Below are 23,505 nucleotides of genomic sequence, written 5' to 3'. Positions count from 1 at the left end.
TGCCTCCTTCTCTTCCTCTTCCTCCTACTCCTTCCTCTTCGCTCCTCTTGCCTTTGCCTCCTCCTGCTTTCTCCCATTGCCTCCTCTTCCATACTCCTCCTCCTCTTGCCTCCTACGGCACCTTCGCGCCTCCACCTCTTTGGCCTCCTCGCGCCTCCTCCTCCTTCTTCTCCTCTTGCTTCCTCCTCCTTTACCTCCTCTCTCCTGCTCTGCCCTCTTTGCGCCTCTACTTTTGTCCCTGCCCTGTTGCCTCCTCTTGCCTCCCTTGCCTCCTCCTCCGTTGCCTCTTGCCTCCCTTTGCCTCCTACTACCTCTGCCTCCTAACACCCTGTCACGTCCCACCTGGGGAGGAGGGGGGAGGAATGACAAAGATTCGCAAATCCTCTCGGTGTGGATTAAGGTGGGCCAACACTCAAGGTCCGTACACAAACACCAGCTTTAATAGAAAGCTTCTATAGAGACAAATATTGAGTACAAATATTCGATACCCGCCAACCCTCACAGTTATATTCACCCCAGCTATGCGGTTTTACAGAAAATCAAGGTAGGCTATGCAGTACTTGACTTCAATTTAACAACTTTAACAACTTAATCGCCTTAGGAAAAGTGAAAAAGAGAGAGAGAGAGAGAGAGAGAAAGAGAATCACCAGTCCTGGATCCAGCGTTGGTCCTGCCAACAAGGGTATTCGGTGAGGGAAGGAAAAGAGTGAGGAGAAGTGAAGGTTCTTATAGAGATGTTGATTCTGCGCAGGATGCTCGGTGATAATAATTCCACAAATCACGCACGCACGAGCATGAGCACGAACGTAAACACGAGTACCGGTACACACACGAGCACACACACACACACAAACTGTAGCACATTTATCGGGCTACATTATTAGTATAAACCCGCCTAAATTTACACTTATTGGTTAGTGATTAACATTTCGTATGCTATTGGTTTACTGTATTTAAATTAGCCTCGCTTGCTATGTAAATTAGCACGCATGCTCCTTTCAGGTGTGGGGGGGCAAGTCTTTTCGGTCCTGAATTGAGTCGGTGGTCGTGATCTCCCCTCGCCACATTTACCTTTCACCTACTTTCTGCAGTTTTATCTTCTTTGGCCACTGTCCAGTCTTTGGTGCCAAGATGTTCACTTTTGTCGGCTTGTTAGCTCTTCTTCAAGGTTAGAGCTGTTAGTTTTCCACAGTTTGTTATCTTTTAGCTCCCTCCCAAATTCCTTTCCCAAGGCACAAGTGGTTAGTAGTTTTGCTAATTGGAAGATTACATCAGCGACCAGTCATACCAAGAGGAGCGATACCAGGGCTGTCCCCCAGGCAGTAGGTGGGGGGGGGGGGAATAAGACGCTTCACAGACCATGGGGAATGGGGCCGAGGCAAGGCCGCCCTGTCTCCACAGGACTCCCTCCCTCACCCTCACTCCAGGTACTGTCCGGTCCTGGGTCCTAGCGACCGTCGCTCTGCATTGTGGTTTTAGCACCAGGCTGTTTGAGACATCTTGTTCTTTTACATTAGCAGTTCTCTACACACCCCTCTGCCTTTCTCTTCCCTCCTCTTCACACGCTCTTCTCCACCTCACACGCCTCCTCTCCTCAACTCTTGCCGCCTCGCGCCTCCTCTTGCCTCCCCTTCCTCAACCTCCTCTTCTTTCTTCTGCCTACCTCCTCCTCCTCCTGCTCCTCCTTTGTCTGTGTCGAGGACTGTTATGGATCCAGAATTATCTCGACATTGCCCTTCTACCGCCATCTTCTGGTTTCGACATCCAGCCCCTGCCAAAACCACCACAGGATGCCCATGCAGAGAGCAGGAGACGAAAGGCGGGACCAAGAACTGCACGCACGCCTGCGCAGACACCAGGGCGCGAAAAGCGGAGGCCAGGACACGAAAGGCGGGGCCATGAACTGCACGCACGCCTGCACAGAGACCAGGGCGCGAAAAGCAGAAGCTCAAACTGCATGTACGCAGACCCGTTCTGCGCATGTGCCTGGCCCTATAAAAGGACTGCATGTGCCTTTTGAGGTCTCTCTTCGCCCTCTGCTCCTCTCTTTCTCTTCTCGTCCTACCCCGCGCACCTCCTTGGAAGCTGCTCCTGCAGATACTGAGACGGGACCGACTGGACCTTTGATCGACGGGACAACACCGGACTTGGAGTGGCGGTAGCTAGTTCCCCTACGTGGCTCTCTTCTCACCCACCTGAGCACACTCTTTCTATTTTTCTCTCTTTCTCTCTCTCTCTTTTTTTTAATTTGTTTTCCCCCCATCTCCCTACGTGGTCCTCACCCCTTCGTTCGCCAAAATAAAGTCAAAAGGTTGTACGGCATTTGACCTTGTTTGTGTCTTAATCTCGTCCTTGGGATCGTATCGAAACCTCTCCCGACTTTGGATCGGGACATTTTAATTGGCGTCACGGACAGGATCCCCTGAGACGAGAGTGCCATACTACCTTGTTGTGCTGTGCTGTGTGATTGTGGGTGAAGGAGACGTACGAGCATGTAAGTACGAAGTGAGTGCGGAGTTCCGATCCGTGGCTCTGCTCTCCCGCGAGGGAAGCAGCCAGAGACGAACGAAGCGTGAGGAGGGAGTGGATGTTGGTTCTTCTTTGTGCATAACTTACATGTTAGTGTACGGTTTGGCCTCCTGGGAGCGTATAGGGGGAACTTGGATACTGAAGTGTGACCTTCTCAGGACGACACCCCCCTCCCCCTTTGTAGGAATTTTTGGATATTAGTTTGTGTTTTGGCCTCCTGGGAGCGCATAGGGGGAACTTGGATACTGAAGTGTGACCCTCTCAGGACGACACCCCCCTTTGTAGGAATTTTTGGTTATTGGTGTACAGTTTTGGTCTCCTGGGAGCGCATAGGGGAAACCTGGATACTGAAGTGTGACCCTCTCAGGACGATATCCCCTTTGTAAGTGATGGCCGCCCGCAAGGCAGTCGATGTTTGTGACCATGTGCTTTCGCTGGATGAAGGGACAAAGAAATTGTATGGCCTCTTGGAGGTGCACCGGTCTCGCCCCTCGCCCCAGGGAAAAGACTGGGCAAGGGAGCACTGGTTTCAGTTACAGAGTGTGGTGGATAAAATAAGTGTATTGCAGAAGGAGGCTAAGGTTAAGAGGGGCAAAGGAAAGGCTATAATTTGTGCGGTGTTGGGAGCGAGTTTGGCCGCCGCGGTGAAGGAGAAAAAGCAGAGGTCCTGTCGGACCGATACATTGGTGAACTCCCTGCAGACAGTAATAAAAACCCTGCAGGAACAATTGGAGGAGGAGAGGCGCCAAAATGCGATACTAAAAAATGAGTTGAAACATCAACTTTTAATGGAGGCGGATACACTGCTGGGGGCAGCAACAATGCCCACGGAGAAGGGGATACGGCTGATTTACCCCCAGGGCGATTTGCAAAAAGCCAAAGAGGCCGTGGAGAGCCTCCCCCACATGTACCCGCTGGTTAAAACGGAGTATGTGTATGAGGACTAGGGTGATAATTGTCCCCAAGTTATTACTAAAGAGGTCGCGTTTACAGCAACTGAATTGGCAAAGCTGAGAAAGGACTTTGCGAGGAATACCAAGGAGTCGGAGACTGAATACATGCGGAGAGTGTCTTTGTCGGGGGGGGGATGGGATCTTGCTGTCAGAAAAGGAGGCGGAAGGGTATTGGGGTCCGGGTGTGTTTTTAACTACGGGCGATCTCCGAGCCCCATGGTCGTTGACCCAGAGAGCCACATACTGGGCAGGGGGGTTGAGCCCCCTGGAAAGGGGAGACCCCTTAGCTATAACGGGCACGGTAGATCAATTAGTAGAGAGTGTGCAAAAGGCAGCGTGCCTTCAGATGATGCATGACCGGGAGCTAAAGCCCCACCTGGGCTCCCCAATGTTAATGCCTGTAGACCCGGAGAGAATGACTCCCCTGATACAGGGACTGCCCAACTCCCTGAAACCCTTTGGGATCCGATTGCAAGGGCGGATTTATAACACCCCCGGGGGAGAAAGGATTGCAGCTGCTCGGGAGGGGATAACGACCCCTGACTACCGGCGCCTAGGGAAGAAACTATGGACGTGGGGGGAGGTGGCTCAGGATTTAATTGATTTTGGGAGGAAATACAGCCCTGTTGGTGGACCACCCCACAGAAGCGAGACCAGGGCCGTGCGGGTGGCAGAACGAGTTAGTGGGTGGCAGTCACCCCTTGGGAGCGGCTGGGACCCGACTGCGAAAGGAAAGCCCCTGAGCCGACAGGGACTGTGGCAGTTGGGGCTCCAGAAGGGCATTCCCCGAGATTTAATGGACGGGCTCCCAACCAAGAACTTGGAGCAGCTCGTGCGGAGATGGTCAGAGCAAGGGGCCACTTTGAGGTCAACTCCTAGCATCCCACCCCTGATAAACTTTGGGGAGAAACCAGCCGGGGGGAGAAAAGATGGCAGAGAACTAAAACCTCCGCCCCCTGAAGGTGAGGGGGAGGGCGGAGGGTGGATGTTCATGAGACAGCTCACCTGCAATGCAAAGGGAGACATGCTGCTCACGGTAGCGGTGGGACCCAAGAAAAGACCGGTGACCGTTTTAATCGACATGGGGGCACAAATCACTGCACTGAGTCGAACAGACGCAGAACGATGTGGGATCTCGGTACCCTCTAGAAACGTGATTGTTTCAAATGCTCTGGGAAAAACACAATCGGTTCCTATGACCCCAGTGTCCCTATGGTTACCAGGGGAGGACGGCCCTGTTAATACTATGGTGGCCATAGGATCTTTCCAAATGAACCTCTTGGGCACAGACGTTTTAAAGGGCAGACAGTGGTGCGACGCCCAGGGAAACTCGTGGTCTTTCGGTGTCCCGCAGATCAGGTGGTTGGCCGAAGCCCCCGGCGTGGGGGTGCGCCTGTTGCAAACGGCGCCTGCCCTCCCCCCTTCCAAACTGACAAACGTGAAACCCTCCCCGCTACCGATAGGAGCCAGGGACAGGATCGCACCAGTGCTGGAGGACTTAAAGGGGCAGGGGATTATAGCTCCCACCCACTCCCCCTTTAACTCCCCGGTATGGGCGGTCCGAAAACCAAACGGCAAGTGGAGGTTGACAGTAGATTACCGGAGGCTCAATGCCAACACCGGCCCATTAACAGCTGCTGTACCGAACATTGCCGAGCTCATAGCTGCCATTCAAGAGCAATCACACCCTATTATGGCGACTATTGACGTTAAAGACATGTTCTTTATGGTCCCCCCTGCAGCCGCAGGACCAGGACCACTCTGCCTTTACCTGGGGGCGGCAACAGTACACCTTTACACTGCTCCCTCAGGGATACAAGCACTCCCCCACCTTATCCCACCATGCTCTAGCACAGGAGCTGGAAGCAATTCCCATAAGGGCGGGGGCGAAGATTTACCAATGCATAGCAAAATTCACGCTAAATGGACTGTTCCTTCCTTCTGACCCGAGAAGCGGGTTTGCTTCTACTTTTGTTTTTCAGGAGGGAGCAGCTGATCCGGACACACACCACCCAAAGATCAAGATGTGCATGTTATTCGTGGTTATACTAGTTTGGGAATGTACCTATAAAAGCAGCGGAGGACTAATTCCTTCACCCTCCCCTGACCTGTTTGATCCCTTCAAGGACAATGAATCGGTATTATTAGCCAAAGCTGTAAGCCAAGCTTTTAATTTAAGTCATTGCTGGGTTTGCGGGGGACCTCTGGGGCTGTCGAGTTGGCCGTGGACATCCACACCGCTCACCCCAGCCCAAATTGTGAGTAATTATAGTGAGACCACGAATGACACTTGGGGTGATAGTGGAATGTGGCCAGTTCAATTTCCTGCTGTGGGGCAATATTGTTTAAATCGTACTCACAAGGGAGGGGTCTGTGTGGGAGAAAGCAAGTGCCAATGGACTCTTATGAACAAGTTGGCAAATGCAAATAGGGGTATCTCTGTATGGGTGTGGCTTGATAATGCTGGACGCAGTCGAGGGTTCAAAGGGTACTGGGCAAATAAAACCAAAATGTTAATTCTCCAACAATCTAGGGACCATGTCTACAAGGAAACCTGCAAATGGAAAAACAACTCCAGGGCCTGGTATTGCGCCGGCTGGATGAATAATAACCAAACTGTCTCTTTTAGCCCCATGGACAATGATAAAACAATGTATTTCCAGTTCCCTGAGGATGCAGCGAGACCATTTGCCAATGGGGCCACAGCTAAAAGGGGCCGTTATTGGATTTGTGGACATACTGCCTAGAAACGACTGCCAGCTCATTGGTCAGGGGTCTGTTATGTGGGAATTATCCGGCCTTTATTCTTCCTTCTTCCACAAACGGGTGGCTCTCAGTTGGGGATAAGATTGTACGATAATCTGGAAGATGGAAGGATTGCCCGCCGCAAGCGAGCTGTTGAGGTGAACATAGGTGGAACACAAAAATGGGGGAAAAATGAGTGGCCTCCTGAAAGAATAATCCAAAATTACGGGCCTGCCACCTGGAACCCCAGTGAACCGATATCAGGGGCAAGGGAACCAATCTATAATTTGAACCGTATAATCCGATTACAAGCGGTTTTAGAAATTGTTACCAATAAAACCGCCAATGCTATAGATCTTTTAACTCAACAGTCTCAACAAACGCGCATGGCAATCCTTCAACACCGTATGGTTTTAGATTATTTACTGGCTGAAGAAGGAGGGGTATGTGGGAAATTAAATGTCTCTAACTGTTGTTTAGAAATAGACGATGTAGGTGAAGTAGTCCTCCAGTTAACCAAAGACATTAGGAAAATAGCCCACGTCCCCATCCAGACCTGGAACGGTTGGAATGGTAATTTATGGTCCTGGCTGCTGGGGGCGCCCTGTGTGAAACAGTTGCTGTTATATTTGCTATGTGCGTTTGCCACTTTCATGTTTTTACCCTGTATAATACCCTGTTTTGTTCAGCTAATACGACATGTGGTATCTAATATGCAGTTCGTACCTACCACCTCACCCGATGGCATAAAACAAATCCGTGCCGTTCACCAGGTAGAACCCACCACAATAAGCATTGTTTAGACCTTAAAAAGAAAAAAAAAAAAAAAAAAAAATTGCATATTCCTACCCATGTCATACTCACCGGTTTTTCTGTAGTTCTTATAATGGTGAACTACCTCGCCCAATGGATTTCTCAGGGTTGTTCTATAAAGTTGAACATTGTTAAACTTAGAAAGATTAAGGAAAAAGAGTGTTTACATTGGACAATGTTCCTGTTTTTTTGCAATTGAGCACTCTCTTGCCATGTCCCATGTCACCTTTCTCCTTCACACCTCCCCTTTTTCTCTGCTTCTGTCTCCACCTCTGCTCTGTTCTCTCTCTCTCTCTCTCTCCCTCCCTTCCCATGTCTCCTACCACTGTGAAGACTGCAATGTCGAGCCACTGGGTGGTGTCGAGGACAGTTACAGAACCAGAATTGTCTCAACGTTGCCGTTCTACCGCCATCTTCTGGGTTCGACATCCAGCCCCCGACGAAACCACCACAGGATGGATGCCAATGCAGAGACCAGGACACGAACGGCGGGACCATGAACTGCGCGCACGCCTGCGCAGAGACCAGGGAGCGAAAGGCAGAGGCTGGGACGCGAAAGGCGGGGCCATGGAATGCACGGACGCCTGCGCAGAGACCAGGGCGCAAAAAGCAGAAGCGCAAACTGCATGTATGCAGACCTGTTCTGCGCATGTGCATGGCCCTATAAAAGGACCGTGTGCGCCTTTTGAGGTCCTCTTTCTCCTCGTGTCCTACACCTTGCACCTCCTTGGAAGCCGCTCCTGCGGACACTGAGACTGGACCGACTGGACTTTTGATTGACGGGACTACACCTGACTCGGAGTGGCAGTAGCTAGTTCCCCTATGTGGCTCTTTTCTCACCTGCCTGAGCATGCTCTTTCTATCGTTCTCTTTTTCTCTCTCTCTCTTTTTTCTTTCCCTGCTCCCCATCTCCCTACCCGGTCCTCACCCCTTCGTTCGCCAAAATAAAGTCAAAAGGTTGTATGGCATTTGACCTTATTTGCGTCTTAATCTCGTCCTTGGGATCGTATCAAAACCTCTCCCGACATTCGATCGGGACAATAATATATAATGATATATATTATATATAATATATATCACCATATATATACAATATATCACCACATGAGTACATAGCAAATACGTTGGTATGTGCTTGTGAGGTCACTGGAGCCTGAGTAGCCCAATGGCAAGTACATGGCAAATGGGCAGAAATGTGCTTGTGAGGCCACTCTCAGACATTAGGCCAGGAGCTGACTCATGGCATGTGCAGCTTGTTGTGAGGGCTCTGCTGCCTGAGTAGCTGCTAGGCCAGGAGCAGGCCCATGGCTTGTGTCTGTGCTTCTGAGGTCACTCCTGCCTGAGGAGCTAGTAGGCCAGGAGCAGGCCTATGGATTGTGTAAGTGCTTCTGAGGTCACTCATGCCTGAGGAGATGATAAGCCAAGAGCTGGCACATGGCTTGTGAATGTCTTTGTGATGTCAGTGGTGCCTGAGTAGCTGGTAGGCCAGGAGAAACATGTCTTGTGCTGGATATTTTGAGGTCACAGGTGCCTGAGAAGCTGAGAGGTTAGGAGCAGAACAATGGCTTGTGTAGGTGTTTGTGTAGGTGTTGGGTCATTGGTGTCCAAATACCTGATACGCCAGAAGCAGGCACATGGCAGGTTTAGATGTTATGACCTCACCTGTGGCTGAGTGACGGATAGGCCAGGAGTATGCACATGGCTTGTGTACGAGCTTGTGATTTCACGAGTACGGGATCAGCTTATAGGCCAAGAGCAGGCATATGGCTTGTGTGGGTGCTTCTGATGTCATCAAAATAATATTTAGACCCCACCCAAACATGGCTTTTTGGAAGAACCATCATCATCAGAAGCCCGTGCACAGCACCCACACCTGTGTGACAGTGTAACTCTTGAGCAGACAGCGCTGGCAGCAGGAGGGTGTGAGGTCACCGTCACTATAACTGCTGAGCACCCAGTGGTGGCTGTAGGAGGGTGTGAGGTCACCGTCACTATAACTGCTGAGCACCCAGTGGTGGCTGTAGGAGGGTGTGAGGTCACCGTCACTATAACTGCTGAGCACCCAGTGGTGGCTGTAGGAGGGTGTGAGGTCACTGTCACTATAAGTCATAAGCACACAGCTGTGGCTGTAGGAGGGTGTGAGGTCTCGTCACCGACGGCACCGCGTGGCCGTGGGGCTCGGTGCAGAGCGGCCGTGTGCATCAGCGGGGCATGCCGGGGGCCGGGAGCTGCCCGGCCCCGTGTCTGCGAGGCCGAAGGAGCAGCCCCTGCAGCCCTGGCTGGAGCAGTCGGGGCGGGGGTGGCTCGGGGGCACCGCCGGGATGTGCCTGGGCACAGTGCCAGGAGGAAACCACAGACTTCCTGCCCAGGCGCTGCGCGGGGAGCGTGGGGAGCGCTGCGAGGCCACGTGGGCTGTGGTTTGTGCACCTGCAGGCTGGAGCTCCTGATCTGCCTGCGGGGAATAACGGCCCCTCGGGGACAGGCTGAGAGTCAGGGGCCTGACGGAGCCTCTGGGCTGCAGGTCTGCTGCCAGGGCAGGGCCATGGCCCAGCTCGGGCTCCTGCGAGGGACCCAGGGTGGGGCTGTGCAGGGAGGGACGGGCGAGCCAGCCCTCCTGGGATGGAGGTCTTCCCCTGCCCAAGGCCCTTGCCCAGCTGCTGCTCCCAGTACAGTGGGGTCTGTAGCAGGGGCAGGGGCTGTTTCCTTCCCATCCTGACACAGACCCCGGTGCAGTCCCAGCTCCGTGGTTCCACAGCTCAGTGGTGGCTGGACACTCACACCTTGGGTTCTTGGATGAGCCCAGCGTAGAAGATGCTCAGTGCTCCCAGTCCCCACAGCAGGGTGCAAGGGGTGACGGACTCATTTCCCCTCCACACTCAGCTTCTCCCGTGATGATTTTCTTACGTAGCGACCATGACACCCGCAGCGGTACATGTATGTCCCTCATATATGGTCATGAATGGTGCTGGCGAAGTTCATTGGAGGGCTGGGCTGTGTCGGAGGGGAGATAGCTCCCGATAACGTCTTAAAAGGTGCTGCTGCTGCTTTGATTGGCTCCTCCTGCAGCTGGGTGGGCATCTGCAGAGATATATTACCCTCCCATCGCTGTTGTCCCCGTGAGTCCCCAAGGAGCCGTGGCAGGGAGTGGGGTGCAGCAGGGCTGTGCCAGCAGGGCAGGAGGCTCAGGATGGGGATGGAGGCACTCCTGTCCCCTCGGGTGCTGTGGCTGCTCCTCTGGGTGCAGCTGTGCAGGGGTAAGTGCCGGTTCCCTTGTCTCACAGCCCAGGGCCAGCGGGTACCAGCGGGGTCATCGGGATCCCTTTGGGAATGGGCTTTCTTTCCAGGCTCCACTGAGACAAGGGTCAGAAGGTGCTCAGGTCCATGGACCTTGTGCCTTTCCCTGTACCTCTCTGTGTTTAAAGCAGCCCATGCCTGGCTGCATTTATGGACTCCCCCATCCTGGGTGACCCTTTTGGGACCCCTTGTCCCCCAGTTCTGTGCCCCTGAGGCTGGCAGTGGCCCAGGTGGTGATGGCAGCATTCAGCGATCCCCAGGGCACAGCCAATCTCCAGGGTGCCCCGGAGGGTTTGTGTGCTGCTCCCTGCCCCAGGGTGCAGGGGAACCCCGACCCCAGGAAGGCAGTTTGTGCCTCACAGAGAGAAGGGGCCCAGGCCATCGTACCCGCAGGTGGCAGAGAAGTTTCCTTCCTGGGGGCCCCGGCCAGGCACAGGAACCAGGCTGATGCCTGGGAGGAGGAGGGGACATGGGTTGGGGGGACCCTTGGGATCATCTCGGTGCTCCCTGAGGACATGGAAAGCCCTGGGGGTGGTGTGGGTTTGGGTGGTGGCAGGGCAGGTGGTGGGCAGGGGAAGCTGCGGGCCTGGGGGCATGGGGCTTTCCAGGGTGTGCTTGGCTGGGGAGGAGACGGTGCCCTGTGCAGGGCCTGGGGGCACGGTGTGTGGGTGGGCATGGGCAGGGGGCTGTTGGAGTGGGAGGAGGTGCCAAGGGCTGTGGGGCAGTGAATGGCCCAGCAGGGCTGGAGTCTGCCCCCCCAGCCTGCCCAGCCCATGGGGAGAGGAGGGACCCCCACACTTCCCCAGGGACAGCTCAGGGAGGAGAGGGCTCCCATCCTGGTGCTGTGACTCGACTCCCAGAGCTGCAGCCTGGGGCTCGGCCCTCTCCTGACCGGTCCCGTGTTTTGGTGTTTGAAGGGGCTGCGGAGGTGAGGCTGGAGGCTGGCGGCGGGCGCTGTGCTGGGAGAGTGGAGGTGAAACACCAGGGCCAGTGGGGGACCGTGTGTGGTGACGACTGGGACATGGACGATGCTGCAGTGGTTTGTAAGCAGCTGGGCTGTGGGTCTGCTGTCAAAGCTCATTACTATGCACACTTTGGGCCAGGATCTGGCCCCATTTGGATGGCTGGTGTTGAGTGTCATGGCACTGAGTCTGCTCTGTCTGAATGTACAAACGATGAAAGACTTCGACAGTACTGTGATCACAGTCGGGATGCTGGAGTGACGTGTTCAGGTAAGGGGCCAGCCTGTTCCCTACCTTTGTGGCCAGGATGGGGGAAGGGACCTGGCTGTGCCCTCAGGGAACAATGACAGGGTACTGGAGCAGGGCCCAGTGTGGCCGGTCACACTGCCGAGCTGGGACTGTCATTGCTGGTTTCCCCAGTCCCTGAGGAAAGCCCAGGGGTAACTCACCACTGCCTGGCCCCAGATGCGGCTCAGCCCAACCTCCTGGGGCTGGGAGATGAATGGCCCACTCTGCTCTGCAGTGTCTGTTCCTTCCCATCTCTCTCCTCTGGCTCATCCAGGAGCTGCCTGGCAGCACCGAGGACCAGGTGCCCCCATGCCAGAGGCACTGAGCACAGCTCACGTGGCCACCAACCGGCCTGGGGAAGGGCCCAAGATGGCCCCCAAAGCAGAAGAGCTGCTCAGAGGGGAGGAGCACTGGGCTTGGGCAGAAGAGCAGGGTGGCCCATGGCCACCTCATTCCTTTCCCAGGGTCACCCCACGAGAGCCAGCCCACAGGGAGTGCAGGCAGTGGTGACCTGCTTCCCAGCCTCTCCTGCCTGCCTTCAGCTGCCCTGTGCCACGGGGGATTTGCCAGCACTTTCTGGCTCTCCTTGGTGCCTGTCCTTGCACTGGGAGCTCGTCTCAGCCCAGGGCTGCTCCTCTGCCTGCTCTCCTGCCTTCTGCCCAGCCATTGACCAGGGATGTGCACGCCTGGCAGTGCACTCTGGCCCCGGCTGAGGACTCCTCCCCAGGCAAGCGCTGCAGCCAGGGGCTGGTGAAGACAGAGACCACATGTACACTCGCAGTGCATCTGTGCCCTGTGACATGTCCCATCTAACAGCAGTGCCCCACTGACCTGAGAACCACCGGGGAATGTGGTGCATTTCTGGTGGCTCCACAGGGTTCCTCAGCGAGGCCCTGAGCTCAGTGGGCAGATCAGGCTGCAGCAGCCAACAGTGCCTTGGCCAGTCTCCCTGGGCCCCAAGTGCTCGCAGTGCTGCCAGGAAGTCTGAGCAGTGCCTACGGTTGGGGGTTTGGGGGAGAAGCAAGGCCACAAGTGCTGTGCTGATGGCTGAGGAGCGGCAGGGTGTCCCTGGTGTGTTTGTGCCATCAGCAGCCCCTGGGAGCTGCTGGGAGGGTTGTGGGGCTCTTTGCCTGTGGCCACCTTGCAGACCAGGTGGGACGTGGGCATGTAACTGCCAGAGGGCTCTGGGAACTCTGTGGGGACTTTGATTGCTCCAGGATTTGTCCAGCTGGTCGGAGGGGAGAGCCCCTGCTCAGGACGCGTGGAGATCCACGATGAGGACCAGTGGAAAACTGTCTGTGACTCAGACTTTGGTCCCAAAGCTGCCGACGTGGTCTGCGGGGAGTTGCAGTGTGGCGCAGCCCTGCCTGTGCCCAGGGCAGCTCACTTTGGAGAAGGTGTTGGTGCCATGTGGGACAGAGAGCTGCAGTGTGTGGGGAATGAATCCTTCCTCATGTTCTGCCCCAGGGGATCCCGCAGAGACCAGCCCTGCACCCACAGGAACGCCGCTGGTGTCACCTGTACCCGTAAGGACTGAGGGTGGGGTGTTCCATATCTGGGGGTGTGCTGGGGCCAAGGGGAGCAGGGCCGGGACAGTGCCATGCTGTGCTGGGTGTGAGGACAGAAAGGGTGATGTGGTTGTCTGCAGCCCTAAAATCAGGCAGAAGGAGGAGAAAGGCAGGCTCTCCTCCATTTGGCTGCTCCTCCAGCTCCTGAGGAAGTGAGAGCACAAGTCTGCCCTGTCTCATCCTTCTCTGTTCCTGATGACACAGGGTTCAGGCTGGTGAACGGCAGCACGGCGTGTGAGGGGAGGGTGGAGGTCTATGTGCTGGGGACCTGGGGCACCCTCTGTGCCTCCCGCTGGGATCTCTCGGACGCCCACGTTCTCTGTCGTCACCTCGACTGCGGGTTTGCTGAGTCCATTCCCAGAGGAGGGCATTTTGGGAGAGGCACGGGACCTGTCTGGAGAGATTCATTCCACTGTGATGGAACTGAAGCCCACCTGGGACAGTGCCCAGTGACCGCCCTGGGGGCCTCACCGTGCTCCCATGAGAACGATGCTGCTGTGATTTGCTCAGGTGAGTGCTGGGACAATGCTGTGTTAACTCCATTTGCCCCTTGGGTGTGACATGGCCACCCAAAGCAGAGGACCTCATGGTAGCAGCAGGGTGAATTTCTGACGAAAGAAACCCTAGCTTCACCAGGAATCTCTGCCCCACACAGGGGATCAGGCCCAAACTTCTGTTTGATCGGAAAGGGCCCCCTTGCTCTGCTCCCTGCCAGGGACACAGGCTCCCAGGCCCAGATCCCCAGGGATGCAGAGAGGCAGGGTTGTGTGTGCTCTGCTCCATGGCTCAGCAGTGCCAATGGCAGCGCTGAGGTGGGGCAAGGCTTGTCCTGGGGCTGCCTGTCCCCAGGCCACCGCCGGCTGCTGCTCCCTCCTGCAGGAGCTGCCCCATCTGCCTCAGCAGGGCCGTGTTGGGTGGCTCTGCCCCACCAAGAGCAAAGAGAGGGTCTTGCTCAGGAAGGCTCAGGGACTGGGGAAGCAAGCCTGTGGAAAGCTGCTCCTGAAGCTGACCGCAGAGGGCTGGGGGCAGGCGGGTGAGCTGCAGGGGGTTGTGAGGGTTGGAGAGCCTGGAGAGGTGCTGCAGGTTTGTGGGCTGTCTGGTGCTGCTGAGGGCTGGGGCATGGCTGCTCTCCCCAGGCCCAGGCAGCTCCACAGCCCTGCGGCTGGTGGGTGGAGGGAGCCGGTGCGACGGGCGAGTGGAGATCTTCCAGCATGGGACGTGGGGCCGAGTCCTGGATGAGCAGTGGGACATGCAGGAGGCCAGCGTGGTGTGCCGGCAGCTGCGGTGTGGAGAGGCAGAGAGAGCCTACAACCCCCCAAAGCCTCAGAGAGGGACGGGTCCCGTGGGACTGCGAGGGGTCCGGTGCGCAGGGCACGAGGCCAACCTGACCCTCTGCAACACCTCCCTGCCCGTGAGCGCACTGGCAGCAGGGATTGCAGAGGACGTGGGGGTCGTTTGCCGGGGTGAGTGGCACTGCACAGGCCCCCCAGGCTCTGGGCTGGGTGGGCAGCCGGCCCCTGATGGCAGCTGGGGTTTCTTCCTGCTGCAGGGAGCCGGCAGGTCCGGCTGGTGAACGGGCCCGGGCGCTGCGCTGGGAGAGTGGAGATCTACCACCAGGGCAGCTGGGGGACTGTCTGCGATGACCAATGGGACCTGTCTGATGCTGCCGTCGTTTGCCACCAGCTGGGCTGCGGAGGGGCGGTGCAGGCGGTTGGCTCCGCTCAGTTCGGGGAAGGCTCTGGTCAGATATGGCTGGACAGCGTGAACTGCTCTGGGGCCGAAGCTGCTCTCTGGGACTGCCCGGCAGGGTCCTGGGGGCAGCACGACTGCGGGCACAAAGAGGACGCAGGAGTCGTCTGCTCAGGTCTGTGCTGGGAGCTGTGGTGGGAGCCCAGTGCCCGGGGAGACAGGACAAGGGGAGAGCCGGCAACATCCGAGGCTGTCCCTGGCTGCCTCTGAGCCCCTGCCTGAGCCTGTCCTGGGGACACCCATGCACAAACCCCCTCGGTCCCACTGGGGGCCCCTTGTAAGCTGAGCTGTCCCCAAGGGTTAGCGCGGAGGGCATGGGTGTCTGTCCGTCAGGGACTTCTCTCTGCCCCTGGCAAAAGGGTGACTTGCTGGCCGTGCCTCTGCCTGGCTGAGGGCTGGGGGGTGAAGAGGCTTCTCTGCTCCCATAGCCCCAGACCAGCCTGTTCCCCTCTGGGCTCTTTCCTCCCAGATTTCATGGCCCTGAGGCTGCACAACAGCACCAGCTGCTCCGGGCGCCTGCAGGTGTTCTACAATGGCAAATGGGGGAGCGTTTGCTCCAACTCAATGACTCCCAGAACGGTGTCGCTGGCATGCAAGGAGCTGGGCTGTGGGGATGGAGGGACCCTGGAAACACGCCTGCCCTATGGTAGGGTGTCTGGCCTCACCTGGCTGGATCGCGTGGAGTGTGGGGAGAGAAACAGCTCCTTCTGGCAGTGTCCTTCTGCTCCCTGGGACCCACAGTCGTGTGATGACCTGCGAGACGAGACCCATATCACCTGCAATGGTAATTTGGAGCTCCGCGGGCACCAGCATCCCCCCAGCTCCTGCTCCCTGCTGGGCACAGTCAAGCGCAGAGACAGGGCCCACAGGGGCTGTTACGTTACATGCCAGACCCTGCTGCTTGTGGTGGTACAAATGGGACTTCAGCTCTCAGAGCCCCACACATTCCCCAGCAGTTGCCAGCCAGGCTCCCAGCAGTGCCCGGGGCAGGCAGAGGTGTCTGCAGGCGAGGTCTCAGGAGAGCCCAGCCAGGGCTCCAAGGAGCGTCCCCTCCATGGACACCCTCCTGCTGCTCTGTGAACCAGGGTCCCTCTGGGGCTGAGCAGTCAGGGTCCCCCACATTGCCGTGCGTGTCCCCTGAATGACTGGGGTTCAGCTGCTGCTGTGAGCGAGGCGGCACGGGGCGGCGTGAGCAGAGCTCAGCCCCACGCTCTGCTGCACGACCCCTTTCAGCAGCCCCTTCACCGCAGGATTTCCTTCTGCAGGGAGACGGCCAGAAACACCCACGGCCCTGGGGACCGTGTGCCCAAACTCCACGAGCTGCACAGGTAGCTGCTCCTCTGCGTGCCCCTCTGGCCTGGCAGGGCTCTGCCTGCTGTCCCGGTGCCCTGGGAGGTCTCTGCCTTCTCCAGACAGGGAGAAGATTCGTGCCGTGGGAGGCGAGAGTGGGTGCTCGGGCAGAGTGGAGGTCTGGCACCGCGGCTCCTGGGGGACGGTGTGTGACGACTCCTGGGACATGCAGGATGCCGAGGTGGTGTGCAGGCAGCTGGGCTGTGGCCCCGTGGTGTCTGCCCTGGGCGAGGCTGCGTTTGGGGAGGGGACGGGCCCCATCTGGCTGGAGCAGGTGGAGTGCCGGGGGACAGAGCCATCTCTGCAGGACTGCTGGGCTCGGCCTGGGGACAGCGGTGCCTGCCGGCACAAGGAGGATGCTGCCGTGCGCTGCTCAGGTGAGCGGCAGGGCTGGGACCCTTGATGGAGCTCTTGGCAGAGCTCCTGAGAGCAAGGCCGTCCTTGTGGAGCATGGGAGCCTGGTGCCAAGTGGGCAGCAGCCTCTGTGGGGCTGGATGTCCTCTGGCTTCTGCCTGCAGGGCCCTGCAGCCCCCAGGGCCATCTCCTGGGCTCCCTGCGCCATCCTGCCCAATAGCCAGAGCAGGGCCCGGGGCCCTGTCCTGGCCACCCTGACCAGTTTTGCAGGAGGGGCAATTTGGGTGGGATGTGTCAGGGATACATGCACACATGCACGCACACACGGCGTGTGAGAGAGGAGGCTCCCTGGTACCTGCACACCCACCCTCTCAGCCCAGCTCTCCTTCTCCTCTTCTGCAGCTGCACCCAGGACAGCAGCACCAACCCCCCGACCAGGTAACCTGTCCTCCCCGCTGGTGCTGGGTCTTCTCAGGGCCAGCTGTGACCCATGGCGGGAGGGAAGGGGCTCCTTGCCAGGATGTGAAACTCCCAGGAGGAGGCACTGGGATAGCAGTGGGGCAGGGGTGTTGGGGAGGGCTGTCATTTTGCTGTCATTCTGTCATCCATCAGGGTGGAATCTTCCTCATGACTCACTCCTGGGATCATCTACCCCTGGTGTAATGGGGGTCAGGACTGGGGTGTCCCAGTCCCCCACCTCTCCCAGGCCTGGTGCTGCCCTTTTTGTGCTCCTGCCATGCAGATCCCACCTGGGGCCGTCCGACTGCCAGCGGGAGAGTCTCATTGCCCGTCATCATCTGCATCATCCTGGGGGCCCTCCTCTGCCTTGTCCTGGCCCTCCTGGCCGGGCAAGTGCGAAGCGCCAGGGCTGGGCGTGGAGGTGGGTCGTGGGGAATGATGCCTCCTGGCAAGGCCAGGGGTGCTGTGAGGTGTGAGTGAGTGGCACAGGCAGCGCTGGGGGGATAAGGGTGTGTGCTGCCTTCATTCCCATGCATCGCCTCCTTGACTGCCTGACCATGGGCCACCAGCAGCAAGGGGCAGAGAGAGTCCAGACACGGGGGATGGGGTGAGGACAGAAATGGCAGAGCTGGGCTGGGGGAGATGGGAGCAGCGTCACACTGGCAGCATTCTGGGCAGCTCTGGAGGGGGCTGTGGGACAGAGGAGATGCCAGGAGGAACGCGGGGAAGCAAGGTTTAAGACCCTGAGGATGTTCTTCTGTTTAACTCTGAGCTCCCCGATGCAGGGAAGGGGCCATGCTATGGATCCATGGGGCAGAAAGGGGAGAGGAAAGGTGGGAGCTGCTCCAAGCTCAGCATGAGGGACCTGACCCAGGGGCCAGAGGGGCACAGGGGCTGTTTCTGAGGGGATGGTGCGAGGGTATCACTGCCCCAGGCCATGTCCATGGGGACATTGCCCTCACTGAGGACGTGGTAGCAGTGACCAGACAGCACAGCAGGGCTGTGCTCTGGCGATAGCCTTTTTCCTGGCCCAGAGGACCAAAGCTGGGGGAGCAGAGCAGGATCCTGTCCTGTCTCTGCCTGTCCCTAGGCCAGCCCTGCTGCTGTCCACAGGCTCTGGGAGAGCTTGGGAGCCCTTCCCTGAGGCCGTGTATGAGGAGATCGGTTACAGCCCGGCGTGGGAGAAGCAGGCGAGGTTCAGAGGCTCAGGTGGGTGTGGGTTCCTCCCGGGGGACACATCTGCCAGGCTCTTCCCACTCACCCCCCACCCATGGCTGACCCCCTGCAGTCCCCTGGCCCATGGTCCCTGCAGTGCTGGGGCTGTGGGGGCTGTGGGGAGAGCAGCCAGGTCCTGGGCCCAAGAGAGGAGCTTCCTCCCCACCAGTTCTTCCCCTCCCAGCTGGGGACAGCCCCTCTCTGCCTGTCCCTGCACCCCTATGGGACACCTGAGGGGGGAGGGAAGGGGCTGTCCCGGGGCAGCTCTGGGAGCCCCTTTGAGACAGGGTTTGTCCCAGGGGAGCAGGGTGAGTCCTGAGCCCTTCTCCCCACTCAGCCCTGCCTCTGGGGGTCCCTCGTCCCCAGCAGCACTGACCACAAGCCTGGTCAGCAGAGCGCACTGCCCTAACAGCCGCTGCGCCTCTCTCCAGGCTCCTCTTCAGAGGGGTCCCTGACCAAGCTGCAGCCCTACCCCGGGGACAGCAAGGAGGAGGATGGTCCGGAATCAGCAGCAGGTAATAGGGTGCGGGAAGGAGTGGATCTCTCCTCCCTGCAGACATGTGAAGAACAGCAGTGTCACCGTTGGAGCTGGGGAGGACATGGAGGGGTGTCTCCTGTGGTGCTGCCAACACCGGTGTCTGAGCCCCACGTCCCTGCACATCCTCCCATCCTCTGCTCTGCAAATGCATCTTCTCCCTGTCACCAGCTCCCCTCTCCTTTCAGACGCCCCTGTCCTGCCTGGAGGTGACCCAGCAGATGGCTATGATGATGCCAGGGAGGTTTCTGAGCCTGGGGAGGATCGTGCCCCTGGGCAGGGAGGCTGGGAAATGGCCAGGGCACGAGAGGAGGCAGCAGGACCCAGGGATGCACCTGGAGGTGAGAGGGAAAGAGAGCGCTGCTGGTTCCTGGGCTGCCATCCCTGGTGCCAGATGAATCCTTCCTGTACTGAGAGCCCAACGTCCTGGGTGGGGGATTGTGCCCCAGGACTTTTCCTTGAGGGCCCAGGGTAGGGAGAGGGAGCTGAACATCTCCGGACTGGAGAGGAGAAGGGAGGAAGGTGATGTACAGAGCAGGAGGGGCACCCCATGGGGCGAATGTGCAATGGCTGCCTTGGTGCTTGCAGGGGCAAAGCTGTGCTCCCAGAGATGCGCTGGGGCCCCTGGAGCCGAGAGAGATGCCTGGTCCCTGTCCCCAGAGAGCACAGGCTATGACGATGCTGAAGAGGTGTCTCTGGCACATCCCCCTGAGGACACACAGGCTGTGACACCGGAGCTCAGTGCACAACAGTCCCTGAGCCCCGCGCCAGGAGAGCCCGTCCCTGCCATGCAGCTGGGTGCAGCCAGGAGGGAGGAGAGGTCTGTGCAGCTGGGAGAGCCGTGAGCACCAGGGAACCGTCTCCCTTTTCCCACGGGCAGCAGAAACAGCTGGGCATTTCCTCTCTTTGTATTCCCCTGTTTTTGCATCGTGCCTCCATATTTGTTCATATTAAAAGCCTTTAGGGGTTTGAGCCAGAGCTGGTGCTTGCCTGGCCCGATGTCGGGGTGTCTCCCTGAGGCTGATTGGGAGGAGCGGAGCACAAAGACATGGTGGTGGGGAAGGGGCACGTCTCAGGGACAGCAGTCTCGGGGTCAGATTGTGGGGCTGCGAGACCCCCTGGTCCCTGTGGAATATTCCTGCTGACAGAGCCATTTCCATCCTGCCCGCCACAGTTTCCAGCCAAAATGTCTCTCTCCAAGGTCCCAGGAGTGCCCATGTCTTCACCTCAGGGTTCCCCAGTTGCTCTTTCCCCTCCCACAGCAGTGTTGCCCCATTCCCTGCTGGGAGCTCCTCCACCTCTGGGGTGACCCTGCGGGTCCCAGGGGGAGCCCAGGCTCACACACCCCTCTGCCCTGGTCCCCAGAGCTTTCCTGCTGGCAGCCCCCGGTCCCAAGCCAGCCCCTCCATCCCCAGCCCTGGGCCCATCTCTCCCTGTGGAGATGCAGGGCTGGAGCCTGACCTGCTGGGGGTTTCCCATGGGATGGGGGCTGTGTTTGCAGTGTCCATGTGTGTCACCCATCCCCTTGGGGGTCTCGCCCTGGAAACGCTGCTATCCCGTGGACTTCCCACAGCCGTTCTCTGCCCAGCATGGGGCAGCAGTGCAGAGGGTTGGGGTCTCACTGTCACGGCCTCGGGGAGGTCCTCGGGAGCTGCAGGAGCAAGCCCAGATCTGGGGCACAGGGATGATCCTGCATTGCTCCAGAGCACAGACCCAGCCTGCAGGGCCAGATTGTTCAGGCCCCAAAATGCCATGAAACGGGCTCTCTCTGCTCAGGTGTGCAGAAAACAGCATTTGAACCCTCCTGAGATGGGGGAAGTCCGGACTGCCTCTGTGCTGCGGACTGATCCTGGCACAGGGCTGTGCGACAGAGCACTGCCCCTCCACGTCTCTGCAGGGCAATGGGGCAGAAGCAGGCTCTTGCTGCAGGCGCTGCTCCCATGCTCTGGCCCACCCTGGGGTGTTTTGATGGAGAGGAGCAAAGCCCTTCCCTTGAGCCTCCTCTGCCCCCTACGGCTACAGCCCTCTGTGTCACATCTGTCCCCAACTCCAGAGCAGGAGCAGAGCAACAGGCTGAGGGAAATGCCCTCCCTGGGCTGAGGTGCCCCCAGGCTCTGATGGCAGCCCAGGGCATGCGGTGGAGGGGACAGAGGAGCAGAAACCTCACAGCCCCTCATCCAGGCACTGGGCCTCCCCCTGCACCCCTCTGCCCCCCAGCATCCCTGGAGGTGGGGGGAAGGGCAAGCTTCCGTCTCCCTGGGGCTAAGGGTCTCTGTGGCAGGGTGGGTGAGCATGGTCAGCTCTTAACTGAAAGGCCAACGGTTTGGCCACACGCAGGGATGGTGTCCTCCTGGTGCTACAGCTGGGGCAGTTGTGTCACCCAGTGCCATAGATTTGTTCCCCAGTGAGCCCCTGCCTGGCAGAGAGGGTTTGGGGGAATCAAACCCAGACTGCAGTCACTGTGAACTTCTGAAGTGGTTGAGTGGTGGAGGTAAGGGGATGGGCTGTTCATCCAGTCTGCTTTGCACACATGGCCCCAGGGCCCATCCTTAACAGTGACTCTCCTGTTCTTGCTCAGGAACAACCTAGAAGGACTCTTTGGATGCAGTGAGAGTCCTGCAGGCACTGCCCCTGCAGCCAAGCAATTTCAAGCTCATGCTCAAAGCTGGCCAGACAGTAACCTTGCTTGGACAGACAGTAACCTTGCTTGGACAGACAGTCTCTCCCTCCCCCTGCCCTCTCACTGGCGCTCAGTTACTTTAAAAGCCAAACTCCTGTGGAGCTGCTGGACAGCTGGAGACCACCAGCTGAATGATCCTCAGCACGGCTTTGTCAGCTGTCCTGGGCACATCAGAGGTCTTACTGCGACAGAGCTCTGGAGGGAGGATGCTGCCATTCAGGACTCAGCTCCAGGGAGTGCATCTCCCTGGGACTGCAGGGATGGTGGCCTCTGGTCTGGGAAATGGGGTCCAGGTGAAGGAGGTGTGTGAGGATGGGACCAGTCTGTGCACCACTGAGAATGACAAAGAGGAGAGAGACAGGGTCTTTGCAGAGACCCCGCAGAGGAGAGATCTCGATCCCTGTGGAGCAGGGAAGGAGGGACAGCTGGAGACCACCCCAGAGGAGCACTGAAGGGAGAATCCTGCCCAGGGAGGGGCTGGGGATGTTGGTGCTGGAGGAAGGCTCCTTCTAAGCCACAGATCGACAGCTACAGAGCCGCGATGGTGCTCTGGCAAGAGGTGAAGGAGCAAGCAGGGCTGGGGCAGGCTGGAAGAAGGAAGGCAATATCTGGAAAAATGTAAGGGAGAAAATGATTGCTGAAGCCCGGGGTTGAAGCAGGGACCTTTAGATCTTCAGTCTAACGCTCTCCCAGCTGAGCTACTTCAGCCCTGCCTTGCCCCCCCAGCCCTTGTCCCTGTGGCAGCGGTGCCAGGCCCCAGGCTGACACACAGGAGGAGGCTCCTCAGGGAGGTTCCCAGGGAAAAGCTGTGCCCAGCCTCCGGCAGAGGGGACCTGGCCCCTCCCTGCCTCCAAGGCCCCGTGGGCTCCACGTTTGGTGGAGGCCAGCTCGCACTGGCTGTGCCAAGATGTGTGGGGGCCTTGTACAAATGTGACAGTGGCAAAGGTAAGTGGGCAGGCCAGGCATGGGCAGCTGCAAAGGCTCGAGGTGGAAGAAGCGTGGGGCTGGTGGAAGACCTTATCTCCTTCCCCCTGGAAGGCCTCCCTCCCACCACCCTTTTTTCCCCAGTTCAGCTTCATGCCCTTTGTTCCCAACTCTTCTACCCCTGAGCAGTGCAGGGGGATGGGCAATGGAGGCTGTGGTCAGTCCAGAACAGGTCCTCTCTGCTGCTCCTTCCTTCTCACACTTTTCCCATGGGGTCCGTCTTGTGGGCTACAGTCCTTTGAGATGAACTCGCTCCAGCATGGGCTCTCCTCAAGCCACCATTCTTGCAGGAAATATCCTACGTCTCCAGTGCTGGGTCCTCCACAGACTGCAGGGCTTACCTTCTCCACCGTGCTCTCTGCCATGGGCTGCAAGGAACCTGCTCTGGTGCTTGAAGCACCTCCTTCTTCACCAACCTTGGTGCCTGCAGGGCTGTTTCTCCCACTATTGTTTCCCTCACTCCTCTCCCACTTTGGCGGTTGTGACCTTTCTTAAATACACTTTCACTAAGGTTCCACCATCCTCGTTGATGGGCTCAGCTTTCGCCAGCGATGGGTCTGTTGGGAGCCAACTGGAAGCAGCTCTGTCTGGCATGGAGGCAGCCCCTGGTCTCTTCTCACAGAGACCACCCCTGCAGCCCCCCCCCGCTACCAAAACCTGCACCTGGACGCCAAGACACAGTGTGAAGCTTTGCCTTGCTAAGTGACGTGCCCTGCTCTTCCCTCATCCACAAATACAGTTTACTCGCTGCGGAGGAAGGGAGAGAAGCAGAGAAGGCCTTGATGCTGTGCAAACCCAGTTCAGCACTAGCTACAACACTGGGGTGTTGTCAACACTGTTTTGGTCACAAATCCCACACATAGCACCATACGGGCTGCTATGAAGAAAATTATCTCCATCCCAGCCAAAACCAGTACGATGTGCCTGGAAATACAGTTTCCAGGATTCACTGCTCTATCACCTTGCCAGGGAGAGAGGTGAGGCTGAGTGGCCTCTAGTTCCCTGGGTCCTCCTTCTTGCTCTTCTT

At 58.0% G+C, this 23,505-nt stretch overlaps 1 protein-coding gene across 1 annotated transcript; it reads left to right on the top strand.

Moving 5' to 3' along the window:
- Positions 1 to 13,356: 13,356 nt before the first annotated feature.
- LOC309604112 (scavenger receptor cysteine-rich domain-containing protein SCART1-like) lies at positions 13,357 to 21,403 on the top strand (the record flags this gene model as incomplete). The annotated part of the gene is made up of 5 exons (XM_082339023.1): positions 13,357 to 13,662; positions 14,295 to 14,615; positions 14,702 to 15,016; positions 15,371 to 15,685; positions 21,393 to 21,403. Coding segments are annotated over 5 exons (1,268 nt in total), but the record flags the coding sequence as incomplete, so codon positions are not given.
- Positions 21,404 to 23,505: the final 2,102 nt, after the last annotated feature.

This window comes from Platalea leucorodia (genome assembly GCF_965183815.1).
Source record: "Platalea leucorodia genome assembly, contig: HAP1_HAP1_SCAFFOLD_354, whole genome shotgun sequence".
Lineage (NCBI taxonomy): Eukaryota > Metazoa > Chordata > Aves > Pelecaniformes > Threskiornithidae > Platalea > Platalea leucorodia.
This window is presented reverse-complemented; position numbering and strand designations above follow the sequence as displayed.